Source organism: Dendrobates tinctorius, unplaced genomic scaffold, assembly GCF_039654945.1.
Source record: "Dendrobates tinctorius isolate UK_male_01 unplaced genomic scaffold, ASM3965494v1 ptg000086l, whole genome shotgun sequence".
Classification (NCBI taxonomy): Eukaryota; Metazoa; Chordata; class Amphibia; order Anura; family Dendrobatidae; genus Dendrobates; species Dendrobates tinctorius.
Window position 1 is genome coordinate 8,963,761 of NW_027361754.1, and position 15,885 is coordinate 8,979,645.

At 46.5% G+C, this 15,885-nt stretch overlaps 2 protein-coding genes across 3 annotated transcripts in view; both read left to right on the forward strand.

The window, feature by feature from the left end:
• Window positions 1–402: 402 nt before the first annotated feature.
• RBP7 (retinol binding protein 7) lies at window positions 403–5,694 on the forward strand. The gene is made up of 4 exons (XM_073585013.1): window positions 403–557; window positions 2,162–2,340; window positions 3,089–3,190; window positions 5,181–5,694. The coding sequence occupies exons 1-4, from the start codon at window positions 482–484 to the stop codon at window positions 5,241–5,243; spliced, it is 420 nt and encodes a 139-aa protein (XP_073441114.1). The 5' UTR covers window positions 403–481; the 3' UTR covers window positions 5,244–5,694.
• A 4,399-nt stretch (window positions 5,695–10,093) lies between these two features.
• The window catches only part of UBE4B (ubiquitination factor E4B), a 123,574-nt gene continuing 117,782 nt past the window's right edge, over window positions 10,094–15,885 (forward strand). Inside the window, exon 1 of one of the 2 annotated variants that reach the window (XM_073585015.1) lies at window positions 10,094–10,434. In XM_073585015.1, the coding sequence (XP_073441116.1) occupies window positions 10,411–10,434 (24 nt within the window). In that variant the 5' untranslated portion in view covers window positions 10,094–10,410. The remainder of the gene's footprint in view (window positions 10,435–15,885) is intronic. The other variant, XM_073585014.1, reaches the window with a different exon arrangement.

The following is a 15,885-nucleotide window of genomic DNA, read 5'->3' on the forward strand; positions in this document are numbered from 1 at the left end:
CGGAGCCACTGACGTGTGAAACTGCCCTGAGCTTTTGGTGAGTTTTTGATGTTGCAGATTTAAAAAAAAAAAAAAACGCAAGTAACATATGTTGCTTAATAGGTGGCGAAATGGTGCAGAAAATCTGCAACATCAAAAACTCACCAAAAAGCTCATCGGCCGAACGTGGCCTAAAAGTGTAGGTTACCTGCGCAATTCTGTGGTTGCTAATATTCGACTGGAAAGAGTGGATCTAGGATGCATGTGTGGTTTTGATGCTTTGCGTGACAAGGTTGCTGTGAATTCTGAGCTTTACATACAATTTGGATAGATCATGTTTTGCATGAGAAAAGTGACACTAATGTTTTACCCCCATCCATGCACAAGCTGTAGAGAAAGGGTTAAAATCAGCTGATTAGTATGTGGACCTCCCTGCTGAGCTGTGACACTCCTCCACATTGAGTATATAACTGCCTGGCTGTGCTGGGGCTCTACAGCTCTCATGGCTCCTCAAGACTTCAGTGGCACCTGGAACATGGTCAGCAATGAAAACTTTGACCGCTACCTGCAGAGCCTGGGTAAGTGGGTGCTGACATTCAGGGCACATTGCCCTAGATTTGGCAGCTTTACTTCTCATGTAGTTGTCTCCACCAGGGGGTGCTGCTGCCATGGTGTTACCTGTGTGACCTAAGAGGTTTGTAGGTTACTCCAGGTCATTGGAGCATTCACCTGCCTAAATGCAACCTTCAGTGCTGTGCCCCCCTGCAATGTGCCAAAGGCCCTGCAGGGCATGATGCCCCCCACCACAGCAGACACAGGGGTCTTGATTGCATTAAGCCTTGTGACTGTTGCAATAAACTATCTTGCAACATTAGTAACAAAAAAAAAAAAATCCCTTAGTGATTCTGTGAATTCCTTGTCCATGGTTCACAGTAATGGAAGTAAGTGAAGGTAAATGGGACCAGAGAGAAAAGGGCAGGAGGAGGCCACAGCCTAGCTGACTGCTCCACACCCTAAAGAAGGGAGGAGAATCTGTCATTTATACCATTAAGAATCAATACAGAATTTTAATGTCACCAAAAGGTACAATAGTGATAACACAACAATTACAACAGTTCTGATATGGATCCATGATCCTAATAAGCAAGAGTAAAAAAGGAGGACAAGGCAAGAACTGTTAGATGGAATGCGTTTAGTATTGATGGATAGATATAAACTTAATTTTGTGTGTGGTTTTATTTTTTTTCCTTCTCTCTGTAACTGATCTAATCTGTGAAGTCTTGCTGAGTCAGTGGCACAGAGGAGCTGTCTGGCAGAGTCTTTATCTTGGTGCAATGACAGAAGCACAGATTGCCTTCATCTGACTCATAGCTGCTGGATGGAATCTGCCCCCTTCTAAGGCTCTGTTCACATGTTGCTTATCTGCAGGCAAAACCAGCTCTCCTGGCAGTAAAGCGTGTTTTTGTCAAAGTACATTTGACTCTTGTGTATGCTAATGAAGTTTAGTGCATTAAAAAAAATCAACTCTTGTCTTGGCACTAAGGAGGCAGCAGAACCTGATACCTGTGTTTTGTGCACTGCCCATTGCTTTCAATGGGTGAAAAATGCTGAAGGTGACATGCTGCACTTTGCAAAAAAAATGCTGGTACTATATAACACAGCTGATAATGTGCTTTAAAAAAAAAAAAACTGCAAAAGCGCAACGTGTGACCATGGCCTGATAGTATTTACCAGCACACTGCTTGTGGCACCCAGCGAAGGATATATATATATATATATATATATATATTTTCTCTCATATTTTCAATAACCATTTCTTGGCTGCTTTCCTCCTGGTGTTTGTGGCTCTAATCCTCTGGGAGCAGCTGCACGTGCCTTTGTCCTGTCCTTGTAAAAGCTGAAGGGCCAATTGTTGCACTGGGGAACCTAAAGGCTCCTCTGCTACATGAGACACTAGTGTCCTGACTCTGCAATGGGACCAAGGATCTTCCATGTTACACCAGACACTGGATCCACAAATGTAACAAACCCTTAAAGGGACCTGTCACTTGCCGTAAAGGTCACTATGTGCAGGACCAGGACCGTGCAGCCTATGACTGTATGAGGTGCTGACAGCCAGCAGAGAGATTGACACCCAAGGTGACTGGAGAACACAGAATCTTAACTTCTCTACTGCTTACAGGTATTGACATTGTCACCAGGAACTTGGCAAAACTAATCAAGCCTCAAAAAATCATCGTCCAAAATGGAGACTCATTCGAGATCCAGACCCAGAGCAGCCTGCGCAGTTATCTGGTTCAGTTCACATTGGGACAAGAGTTTGATGAGGACACAAAGGGCCTGGATAACCGGAAATGCAAGGTAAAGTCAGAATGCCTCCTCACTTATATTGTGGGTGACGGAAACAGTGTTGTACAGGAACAGCAAAACCTGACATGCCTAATACCTCATTCACATGGTGCATTTTTATTTTTTCTGCCATTAAAAAAACAAATGTGCGGTATTTCATCTTCTACTTTCCAGCCATGTCCTGTGACTCTCATGGAGAGGAGAAAAAATAAACTAAAGAGTCAAGTCCCTTTTTAAGGCCCTCTTCACATGTATGTGTGTTGCATACTATTATTTTTACATTGCAAAGTATAGCAGATACTTTATAACATTATTATTTATTTTTTTTTTTTTTCTTTATGCATGCCAGATAAACCCTGACTCCAGTTTCATACAGACATGTGAAGGGGCTGAAGATGTACTACTTGTCCTGATTGTATACTGGATGTATTAAATCCACTGTGATCCATGGTCAGTTTCACTACTGGCCAGCAGGGGGCATCCCATCTCTAGTCTGGTGCCATCACTTCTTACCTGAATTTGGAGAAACTTTCCAATCCTATCTCTTCTCTGTGACAGGGTTTCATTCAAAATTCTGTTCTGGCTTGCATATGTCATAAGGTGGTGTAAGGGGGCTACGGGATCAGGTGAAAGTCTAGCACTGCAGGTAGAACACCAAAGCTTTAGGGAATTGGGTAGAGCACTTATTTCCAGCCATATCTCAAAAGTAGATTAGTAGGAAGGGGCAGCTGCTTAATGTAACTTGTATTTCTTTCCCCAGAGTCTGGTTACCTTGGACAATGGGCGTCTCACTTGTGTTCAGAAGGGAGAAAAGAAGAATCGAGGGTGGACACACTGGATCAATGGTGATGACCTACATTTGGTATGTATTGCCTACTGGTGCATCCAGATAAATGATGGTGATGACACTGCCAGGATAAAATGGGACCATTCGCCAAAAAAAATCCTACTCTTCTATAATAAAATATATCACTTTATGGAGCTGCCCATACTGATCTCCCTGGTTCATGGCTATAACAGAAGTCCAAAAATTGCTGTGACTTTACAAAGCAGGGGTATTATGGCTGTTTTTCTTTCTTCTATAACTACATTTTGGGTAACTCTTACTACCTGACTATTGCATTGTGATCAGCCTTGGGGTTCATATTGTCTGAGCTCCCTCTGCTGCATAGCTGCGCACCGATGTGAAATGCCAAGACACCATGCTGGTGGACGGGGAGGGACGGTGGCAGCTGATGCACGTGCTGCTGGGTAGATTTGCCCCTCATAAGCTTGATGGTGGCTTCATGGTGCAGCAGGCACCCCGAAATGTATTAGTGCCTTCCACCTGCAGAATCACATGTACATGTCATTATTGGTGGAGGAGAGAAATTGCTATAAAAAGGACGTATTTGGAGATGCAAAAGCGACTCCTCAGTAATAGTATATGGGTCTATTATGTACACTTTGGGTTAAATTGCAATTCAAGGGGTTCATCTTATTACATCTTTTAGGGTATGTTTCCACTTTCTGGATTACATCCGGATTAGCTGCGGGTTGAAGGCTGCATCTTGCCGCAGGGTTCAGATGTTACAGCATAGTGGACAGGATTTTATGAAATTCCGTCTCCACTATGCATCCTAATACGCAGGTGACGCGCCCCCCTGAAACCGGACACGCGTTGTCTTTAGACAGCAGCATGTCTTGTCTGTTTACCTTGTGGAGACGTTCAATGGGCACATCTGGAACCACCGCGTGTACAACAGGTGGCGGCGCTGTGTTTCCGCTCCATCCAAAGGGCAGGCAATGCGCTTAGTGGAAACTCGCCCTTAAGCTATGTGCACACGTAGTTTTAGGTGTGGCGGATTTTTCTGCGCGGATTTAGAAAATTCCGCAGGTAAATTCTCAGGTCAAAAGACCTGCGGTTTCACACCTCTACAATGGAGAAGGTGTGAAACCGCTGCGGATTCCGCACAAAGAATTGACATGCTGCGGATTTGAACCCTCAGCAAATCCGCGTGGAAAAATCCGCAGCATGTGCACAGCGTTCTCAGTTTACCACTGAAAACAATGGTACTGTACAACACATCTAAATCTGATGCGGACCCGCAGAGCCTGAAACGCAGCAGAATCAGCAACGTGTGCACATGGCCTTAAGGTACTGTCACACTTAGCGATGTACCAGTGATCCCGACCAGCGATATGACGCTGTCAGGATCGCTAAGTGGTCGTAGTGAGCTGCAACATCGCTGGGGACAGGGGTCGCTACTTACCTGTCACACTAGGCTATCCTGACGTCCGCCCGGCTCCACGCTTGTCTCTCCACAGGAAGCTGACGATGAGAAGCTGTCCTGAATGTTCTCGCGCGATCAGCAATAACCAGCGGGGGAGCGGGTTGTTGGTAAGTATCAGACACAGCGATATCGCTATAACGTCACAAGTTATAGTGATATTGCTAGCGATATCGCTTAGTGTGACAGTACCTTTAGACTACTAAAAGAATGTGGTCCTGAAAGTTGTCGGCAGGAGGTCTTATGGGGGGCGGAGGGGGCACTCTCTATTACAGTATCAGAGCTAAGGATTAGATTTTACACCCTCTCCCCCTCCAGAGAAACCCCCATAGCTGAAGCTGACCAGTGCTGCCAATTTTTCTTTCACCCATTGAAACACAAACTAACTTTGGCATTGTGATAACTTCTGCAGCGGATAATACCACATGCCCATAACCCTTACATGCCAGCCATGTAATACCTGGCAATGCCATCTCCTCTCAAAGGCAAAGTATAGCCGGCAAAACCTACAGGACCAATCGACTTCTATGATAAAACAAAAAAATACAATGTCTTGGGCTTTAATTTGTTTCCATCCTGCAGGAACTAAGCTGTGAAGATCAGGTGTGTAAGCAAGTGTACAGAAGAGCGGAGGAGGCTGGCTGAAGACCCCCCACGCCATCGATTCTGGATAGTAGACGTATCTATGCAATAAATGTTCTGTATATTTATATTTCTTGCTCATTTCCTGACTCTGTATGACACTTGTAGTGATTATAAATATTCACAAAAGGATTTTTTTTTTTTTTTTTTTAAAGTTGCCTATTAAAGCATTTGGGAATCTGAAATAACTGAGTAATTTTGTTAATGCAGAGTCTTCTGTCAGAGTATGGAGGGGGCTGTGGTTTAATTCCATGTTTTACCCCTGTTTGTGGATAGTTAGGTGGTATGCATATGCACTCTGGTGGGGTGTGTCCCGTCAAGGCGCCGTCTCCCCTATTCTGGGCCCCTTCCAAGTATAACATACTCAACCAGAACAGATCAACTTTTGTCGCTTCTCTGCACAAATGCCTCTTCTGTGATGTGACGTATAAATAAGAAATTTCTCTATATAATATATATATATATATATATATAGTTTGGTGGTTTTTTTTTTGTTTTTCTTTTGCTGCTGGATATAGGGCCCACTCTAAGAACTGCAAGTACAATGACTGATGCCTCTTCAGGTCACTATTGGAAACTTTATTGACCTGTGGTATTTGTTTCTGTTTGACCATCTCACTATTTGCATTGTACATAGCGGCGGTGAGTCAGCGGCACCAAGCTGATCATCTCCAGCCAGGAAGGTTTTACCTTGAAAGTATCTTGCAGGTGCGATTAGATTCAGAATTTACAAGTGATGCAACTTTCGTGCCACCTTCTCAAAAAAAAAATCCCTGTAATATCCCAAAACTGCAACTTTTGTAAAATTCGTATCTTTTTCATATGCGACCAGCCAGGTAGACTAATGTGCATTTATTAGTCTCTGTGACAGTCACATAAGGTTTACTAAAACTGAATGGGCCCTTAGGTTGGTTTTGGGCATCAGTGGTCCAGTCTGTGTGTGGACGGTGATGGTATTGATCGTTTTCAGATAAGTCCTGATCAATAGCACCAACACCCCGGCAATAAAGACAAAATGGCCATTGCAACCTAGTATTTTAATATTCTTCCAGTTGGAGCAGAAAACTCCCTTTTTAGCACTTTCAGTCTTGTAGAATGTAGGCCTACAACAGGAATGTGCCAGTGCTCAACAAGCACAAATGATAACGCTCAGATGGTAAATCACGGCGGACTTTGCTCCTTCAGGCACATGGTGGGGGAGGTGGTGGCAGAAGTCCCTGGGGTGCAGGCCGTATGTCGCCTGTTAGTAATCTTCACTGCCTTCTATTAGTGTATATACATCTGTAGTCATCTGGTATATACTGTGGAATGTAGATGCTGGATTTATACTCTGCACAAAGTTGCTCATCTTCTAAGGAAGGCGATGACCTTGAATATTTTTTTTTTTTCCGAACTATTGCAGAAAGGCAGGTGGGTTTTTTTTTTTTTTTTTGTGAATTTTGCCAGGGATATCGTTGTCGGGATCGCTGGTAAGTCGCTATGTGTGACTCCGGCTTAAAACTTAATATGGACAAAACAGAATTAATCATCTTTCCCCCATCTCACCTTACACCCCCCCACCCCAACGGATCTATCCATTAAAGTAAATGGCTGCGCAGTCTTTCCAGTCCCACAAGCTCGCTGCCTCGGGGTTATCCTTGACACTGATCTCTCTGTCAAACCACATATCCAAGCCCTTTCCACTTCCTGCCGACTTCAACGCAAAAATATTTCACGGATCCGTACATTCCTCAACCAAGAATCTGCAAAACCCCTAGTCCATGCCCTCATCATCTCCAGCCTTGACTACTGCAACCTCCTGCTCTGTGACCTCCCCTCTAACACTCTCGCACCCCTCCAATCTATTCTAAACTCTGCTGCCAGACTAATCCCCCTGCCTCACCCCTCAGTCAATCCCTGCACTGGCTCGCCATTACCCAAATACTCCAGTTCAAAACCCTAACCATGACATACAAAGCCATCCACAACCTGCGTCCTCCATACATCTGTGACCTTGTTTCCCGGTACTTACCTGCACGAAACCTCCGATCCTCACAAGATCTCCTTCTACACTCCCCTCTTATCTCCTCTTCCCACAATCGCATACAAGACTTCTCCCGCGCATCTCCCTTACTCTGGAACTCTCTACAACAACATATCAGACTCTCGCCTACCATGGAAACCTTCAAAAAGAACCTGAAAACCTACCTCTTCCGACAAGCCTACAACCTGCAGTAACCACTGATCCACCAACACGATGCACGACCAGCTCTACCCTCGCCTACTGTATCCTCACCCATCCCTTGTAGATTGTGAGCCCTCGTGGGCAGGGTCCTCTCTCCTGTACCAGTCGTGCCTTGTATTGTTTAAGATTACTGTACTTGTATGTATACCGCTCCTCACATTTAAAGCGCCATGGAATAAAAGGCGCTATAATAATATATGCTTAACGTGTCCACAGTCTTCCTGACAATGGTGAGGCAAAGTGTGCACATGTGGTTTCAGAGGCATTAGATGCAGATGACGGGCAAGGAGAGCAGAGCGTGGGTAAAGGGTGTGGACATGGTCGCCACACACTGCTGGGTAATGGGGTGGGGGGGTGTGACGTAACTGACAACTCTGACCCCCCCAATAAATGCTTCATGTATTTGTTTACTTTACCTGTGCTAATAATGTTCCCCTAAGTACACGTGATCACTGCTGCCAATCACTAGCCTCATCACGTGTGACCATTGATTGGCTGCACGGTTAATGCGGATGTACATGACATCATGGCTCCAGGACAAGGACTGGAGGGAGGAGCACTGGAGCAGGACAAGACAGATGAGCAATGGTTGGTATGTTTACTGCAGCTGCTTTATTTCCATGATCTCCCCTTTAAGGCTCATGTATGTGGCTGTGCACAGGAGTCATACTGCACTTCAACATGGAACAGTGTGGCCTCTTTTAAGTGGCTCACAGTAGCCGTCCTGGGCCCCTAAACATGTCCCGGTGTGGAGTGTACATAATGTATATTTATATATATCGCTGATGCGTATCGTATGCTGCTTCTCAATGTGTAAATATGTTTCTAAATATGTCTAATACAGGGAGAGAGTAATAATAGTATTGGACCAATAGATGGAAATAGAGGGTATAACATAGGATTTAGGCTTAGCAATAGTGTAAATTGTTAACTGTAGGAGGGGTCACTGTGGTTAGAGGAATGGAGCTTCATGAACAGAGGCAGAAGGGCGAGGGAACCCATAGAGCTTGGGTGGGCTATTAGCCTGGGCAACTGTAAGACCCCGTAATGTTGATACCAAGGAAGTGTCCAGGCATCCATTGTATGGGGAACAGCACAGCTGCAGGGGTTACAGAGGTTGGAGCTACATGTGTGAAGCTGCAGAAATGGACAAGGCAGAACAGACGGGCGGGTCACTCACCATGTGGCAGGTCTTAGCTTTGGCTGATGCCATCAGATCTGGGGTGAAACAGCTGAGGAACACCCGGTGGCAGTAAGTCTGGACAGGGAGGATGCCAAGAAAACGTACAGTGCGGTACAACCCAATCTCGAGTCGTGTGTCAGGGACAGAAGTGAAGGGAAAGCTGAAGTGACGTAATCTAAAACCTGCTGAAGATGTTGTATTGAACCTAGATGTGCTGCGAAGTTATGAGAGTAAAGTTTTGCATTTTGAGTTACAACTGGACTGTGTGTCTGTTATTCCACAAACGGCCAATGGTGACCTTAGTGAGCAAAGGAAGAACCCTGACAGCGAAGAGAATGAAGAGGCAAGCAACCCGAAAGTGAAACGTGATTCTTATGTAAAGGGAGGCCAGGGCCTGGAAAGCCAGATAAGCTTTAGCCACGACTACTGTCCCGGCTGACCTCTACACGTGGCGTAGTGGGCAGGATGCCGCTACCTTGCACTGTGGAGGAACCGCAAAGAAAGATGATGATTTGAATGTAACAGATGTGACCATAGAGAAAAAAAAATGAAGATTTTGTGAATGTTACTGAAATGCCTAATAAAAGTCGGCATTGAGCGGATGACATTCATCCACTCAATGCCAACTTTTATTCCCCATTGACTTACATTGGGGTCGGGTTTCGGACGAAACGCCGACTTTTTTTGCCCTAGTCAGACCAGTTTCATCCGACTCAAATTTTGTTTCAGTCGGGTTTCACGAAACCCGATCCGACCAAAGTCGCTCAACTCTACTTAGGACTATTCTGCGTCCTCACAGGCAAGGGAGCCCTGTTGTGCTCCAGAGACTGGAGCAATTGCGGCCTAAAGAGAACGGTGAATTGTTATGTTTTTTTCGTTGCGCCCCTTCTGCTGAATAGCAAGATTGGACCTTGAAGGAATAATGGGTCCATGGACTGATGGACCGGGTGCGGAGGCCACAACGGAGGGTGCTCTAGGGCCAGGCAGCTCGCCCATGGGAGGGGGACGCCACACTTAGGGACAGAGTACCCACAGGTACAAGCTTGAGGTGATGGACTGACGGTGCCAACGGAAGAACTTTTTCTGGGCTCCTGCTTGTATATAGCGTCAACCCAACAAGAAGGATCACCCGTGTGCACGTGGGTGATTCTTGGACTACTGCCCTGGCTGACCTCTACACTCTCTGCTCTGCATACTACAGCAATGACTATATCTACACTGAGTTCTTGGCAGAAAATGGCTGTTACCCCCCAACACTGTATTTAGGCCCCGAACAGGAAGGACTAGGCCTGGTTGCCATGGACACCCGACTCTTCCCCTGTTGCCAGGCGGCCCCCCTTTCTCTGCCCTATCTGCGGTCTCACATTGGCCACACCCCTATAAGCACATTCCCCGCCTCTCTAGCTCGCTGATTGGCCACCTCTTACATTCGGTGGGTGGGGTCTACTGATGTCACATGAGCTTCCTCGCAAGATGGCCGCCCGGTTGTTTTGATGAATAATCGTGTGTGAAGCGGCGCCGCTCCCGGTGTACAGGCCCCGCCCCCGTGTCCCCGGTCTGCTCGCGTTACCTCACGGCGTTTGAGCGGAAGGAGCGTAGTGTGCGGCGGCGCAGAGAGCGGCTCCTCTCCTCATCCACCATCATTCTCTCCAGACTCTGCCGGAGACAATGCAGCCCTGAAGCCGGAGGCCCCCGGCCCTGCCACCCCCTCCTCCTGCCCCTCACACGGAGCCCACAACTCTGCCACCATTAAAAGGAAAATCATGGAGGAGCTGAGCGCTGACGAGGTGAGAAGACCACCAGGTTGTGTGTGTCAGTCATGCACAGTCCTGGGCTGAGGTGTAATATATACATATATGTCCTGGGCCTGAGCGTAATATGTGTGTGTATATAATGTCATGTACAGACCTGGGCAGTGTCGGACTGGGTGCCAAGGGCCCACCAGTAACAATGGCTTTGGGGGCCCATTTTCACCTGTATACAAATATTACATTGCCCTCATTCACAAATGTACCTATATCTCTATATAATAATAAACTGGGTAGTTTGGTTAGTGAATGATGAGATGCTTTTTTTTCTGAATCAAGTGAATTATGACAAGTACTATCCATATAGTGGGGTTGGGGGCCCAGATCTGCCCACGGCTCCACCAGGGGATTCTCCTGTTACCCTGTGGGCCAATCCGAGCCTGGACCTGGGCTGAGGTGTAATATATATACATATAATGTCCTGGGCCGGAGTGTAATATGTGTTATACAGTCCTGGGCTGAGGTGTAATAGATACGTATAATGTCTTGGGCCGGAGCTTAATGTGTGTGTACAAAAGGTAGTTTACAAAAGGAGTGAGGACCATGCTTGCAAGCTATGTCCTATGATATATTAGTGTGCTAGACTGTTACTGTATTGTAATATAGGATGATATAGGACTAGACTAATAGCACAGTATATTATAGTCTATAAGCTACTAGACTATAAGTGTATATAAAATTATAGTTGTAGACTAACATGAAATGCTGTAATATATGTAATATGGTGCATAGGGTGTCATATATGATATAATGCTGTACTGTAATCTGATGCTGGTCTGTAATATGCTATAATAGATCTAAGCCCCTGTGCGCTTATAAATGGTGTCCTGATACAGATTTAGTGGCAGGACATAGCATCTCTGCCTCAGTTGGGTTTACCCCCCCCCCCCCCCCACACACACACACCATTTTATACATTTTTTCTAACATTTGTAGGCTAGGAAAAGCTTTAAAAATACCTATTATACTGTATATAAAACACTTTTATCCTTTTTGCTTTTGGAAAAGGTGGATGACCAACAACATGGCTGCTGCCAGTGAAGGGTTATCACCCAGCTTTCCTGAAGGGTGCTTATTGCCTTGTTTCTATGGTATACTGCTCCTTTCCTTTAGGCCAGTTTCACACGTCAGTGTCTCCGGTACGTGTAGTGACAGTTTTCTCACGTACCGGAGACACTGACTCACGTAGCCACATTCTCATGAATGTGTCTATGCAGATGTCAGCATGTTTTCACGGACCATGTGTCCGTGTGCAAAACACGCTGACATGTCTGTTTTTGTGCAACAGCACGGATCACACGGACCCATACAAGTCAATGGGTCCGTGTAAACACGTACCGCACACGGACGCTGTCCGTGTGCGTTTTTAAAAGTCAAAGGGTTAACATTAAAAATAATTTTTCAAAAACACGGACAGCATACGGACAGCACACAGATGGTACACACGGACATATGGATAGCACACGGATGTCACACGGATGACCTCCGTATGCACATGGACACGGATACCTCCGGTACTGGTTTTTCCGGTACCGGAATTATCTGGACGTGTGAAACTGCCCTTATATACAGTACCTTGATAGTTTTCATACCCTGTGGACCTTTCCACATTTTATTTCATGTTATACCCACAAACTTTACATTTATTTTATTGGGTTTTTATATGATAAGTAACTATTTGTGAAGTGTAAAGGAAAGGATACATGGTTTTCTAAATAATATATATATATTGTGGTGTACATTTATATTCAGTCGCCTGTAGTCTGTTAATCCTAAATAAAATCTTGAGTGACCAATTGGCTCCAGGAGTAAAATAGTTAGGAAATTGAGTCCACCTCGGTGTAATTTCTTCTCAGTATAACTGCAGGCCTCAGATGCTTGAGAACATAAACTATCAAACAAAACACAATCATGAAAACCAAGGAACACACCAGACAGGTCACGGATAAAGTTTTGGAGAAGAGTAAAGCAGGGTGAGGTTATATGAACAAAAAAAATAGCCCAAGCTCTGAATATCTCACAGTTCAGTGTTCAGTCCATCATCCAAAAATGGATTGAGTATGGCACAACTGCAAACCTACCAAGACATGGCCGTCCACCTAACTTGACATACAAAGCAGGGAAAGCACTAACTAGAGAAGCAGCCAGGAGGCCCATGGTCACTGAAGGAGCTGCAGAGATCCACAGCTCAGCGGGGTGAATCTGTCCACAGAGTAGCTATTAGTCGTATACTTCACAGATCTGCCTTTAGGGAAGAGGGGCAAGCAGAAAGACTTTTTTAAAGCAAACCACGAGGAGCTCCTTTTGCAAAAAGCCATGAATGGAACACAGAGCATGTGGAAGAAGGGGCTCTGGTCAGATGAGACCAAAGGGGATGACGTGTATAGTTGTGTGTCATCAGCATAAAGATAGTACTAAAAGCCAAATCTGCTGATAGTCTGTCCAGTTGGGGCCATGTAAAGAGAGAAGAGAAGGGGGCCAAGGACTGAGCCCTGAGGTTACCCCAACAGCGAGAGGAAGAGGAGATGACGTGGAGCCAGTGAGCAAAACACTGAAGGAGCGGTCAGAAAGCTAGGAAGAGAGCCAGGAGAGAGCAGTGTCCTTAATGCCTAGTGACTGGAGCCTAGATAGTAGGAGACGGTGGTCAACAGTGTCGAAAGCTGCAGAAAGGTCGAGAAGAATGAGCAGAGAGTGGTCACCGTTAAGTTTTGCTGTCAGAAGGTCATTGGTAAGGCTGGTTTTACATTTGCATATGGAGGAGCTGCATCGGGATGTGGACTTCCTCCATGAAGCTCCGCCCATGGCCACACCTCCAGTCAGCTCTTGCTCCGTCGGCATGCGGCCTGTGTACCCTATCTTTAGGGAAGGGAAACTTTTTTTTCCAAATGTTAAGTACAAGCTTCTGGTTTATATGCACTTTCCATGACCAGTAGATGACCTGGTCACCAGAGGCATCCGCATGCATCAGCACGGCCTGCGTACCCAATGCTAAAGATAGGGTACGCAGGCCGCATGCTTACAGAGGCGGAGCTGACGGAGGAGGTGCGGCAGTGGGCGGAGCTTCACAGAGGAAGTCCGCTTCCCTCTGCAGCTCCTCCTTACACAAATGTGAAACAAGTCTAACTTTGAGTGTAGTTTCAGTCGAATGTAGGGGTGGAAGCCGGACTGTGAAGTTTATAGGAGGGAGTGAGTGGAGAGATGAAGGGGAGACTGGTCTGTAGTTGTTTGTGCAGGATGGGTCGAAAGCGGGTTTCTTTAGTAATGGAGTAACGATAGTGTTTGAAGGAGGATGGTAAAAAGCCCGAGGAGAGGGAGAGATTAAAGATTATAGTTAGGTGAGTTGTGACGACTGGAGGAGATGTGAGGGAATGGGGTCGGTAGTGCATGTAGTCGGACGAGAAGAAGAGATTCAATTACAATTGAATGAATCGCATCATTATTTGGTTAGCAGATGACCCGGGAGGACCTGTGGTGTTATTAGTGACCATGTGATTTCAGTCACGTGCCCACCTTTAGCAGAACAGGTCCTGGCTCTTGGCGCTGACTCCAGAGCTGGATCTCCTCCACATTATGCCTATCTGGTGACCAGGTCATCTACTGATCATGGAAAGTGCATATAATACCAGAAGCTTGTACTTAACATTTGGAAAAAAAAGTTTCCCTTCCCAGTTGGAAAACTAAAACTCACAGCATGTCCTGAGAGCCACAGATTGCTGTCTCAATTTTCCCTTCCCCATGACAGCACCGCAGACATGAGAGATGGTATCCGCCCCCAGGAAACCTGTAGCAGAGACATAAGAAGGGGGCGGCACCTCTCTCCTCAGTTTGGTTTCCTGTTTCCCGCAGGCGGATGCCAGGGGGGCAGAGTCCGTACCTCCGGAGGGATCTCCCTCTGATATCAGCCAGTCAGGAGGCCGAGGTCCGCGAGGAGAGGATGGCAGCGGGGCACGGTGGCGTGCGCCTATCGGCCCAGCTCGGTGGGCGCTGTGAATGATGTCCTCCTCGTGAGACTCCCCGGCGGCCGCTCCAGTGGGAGGCTGGGTCGGGGGAGGCGTGGCCACCATGACGCAGGCTGTGACGTCACACGCCGGGGGAGCGGTGTACTGGGCACTTCCGGGAGGGAGCAGTCCCAGAAGCGCACACCGCTCCTCCATAAAAAGGGAAGCAAGGCAGGTGCCACCGGTTCCTGAGAAGCTGCATACAGGCTCCAGAATAGCAGAGCCAGATCAGCAGCAGAGCGCAGATGGATGCTGAAGGCGAGATGCGCGCGCAGGAGGAAGAGCCACAGGCCACCGGGGTACCCAGAGGGCCGGGTGAGTGCCTTGGTAAGACAACACATTATATTAACAACTGCCCTTTGTATGTCTTCCTTAGGGAAAGGCCACATCAAAACAAAAGAACAAGGTGTGTGCATTATGCAAAAAGGCCCTAGCTAAAACTTATGAGAAGCGACTTTCGCTCATGCATTAAAAGTGGCCGAAGAGTCACCATCCCTATTCCAGAGCATTAAAACTATGATCCGGGATCAAGTAAAGTCGACAATCAAAGATGAATTGAAGGAGCAGACTACACTTAGCTCCGATGTAACACTCGCTTCACCCCCGGCCCCACCTCCTCCTCTTCCTCCCACAGAAATACAGTAACTACCGACATAGAGTCTGAGGAAGAGCAAGGAGAGATAGGGCCCTCACACTCGGACCTGGATTCCTCGGACGAGGAAAAGGGTCGTCCATATTTCCTACCTGAGGACATTGGGAAATTACTAAAACTTGTAAGGTCCACAATGGGACTGGAAACGCCAAAAGAGCCAAAATCAATTCAAGATGCTATGTTTAGTAATCTTGAGGGGAAAAAACGAAGGGTTTTTTCCTTTCATGATAACCTGTTAAATTTAATCAAGAGGGAATGGATAAAAACCAACAAAAAAATGTCCATACCGCAGGCGCTCAAACGTAAATACCCGTTTGATGAGGAGGCATGCGATAAATGGGAAAAAGCACCCAGACTAGATTCTGCCATTGCTAGTACATCCAGAGGAATAGCATTGCAATTTGAGGACATGGGCGCCTTAAAAGATCCCCTTGACAAGAAAGCAGACGCTTTTCTAAAATCTGCTTGGGAGGCATCGGCTTGGTCGTTTAAGCCGGGGGTGGCCGCCACTTGTACAGCACGTGCCATGGTCGAGTGGTTAGACGAATTAAGTGACCAAATTAGTAATAAATGCCCAAGGGAGATACTGCTGGAGGCAATACCTTCCTTGCAGAAGGCAGCAGGATTCCTGGCTGACGCCGCAGTAGATTCCGTCCCAGGTGCCGCCCGTGCATGCGCCCTTTCAAATTCAGGCCGCAGAGCACTATGGTTAAAAAACTGGTCGGCAGACTTCCAGTCAAAGGTTAAACTCTGCGCCGTCCCTTGTGAGGGTCAATACCT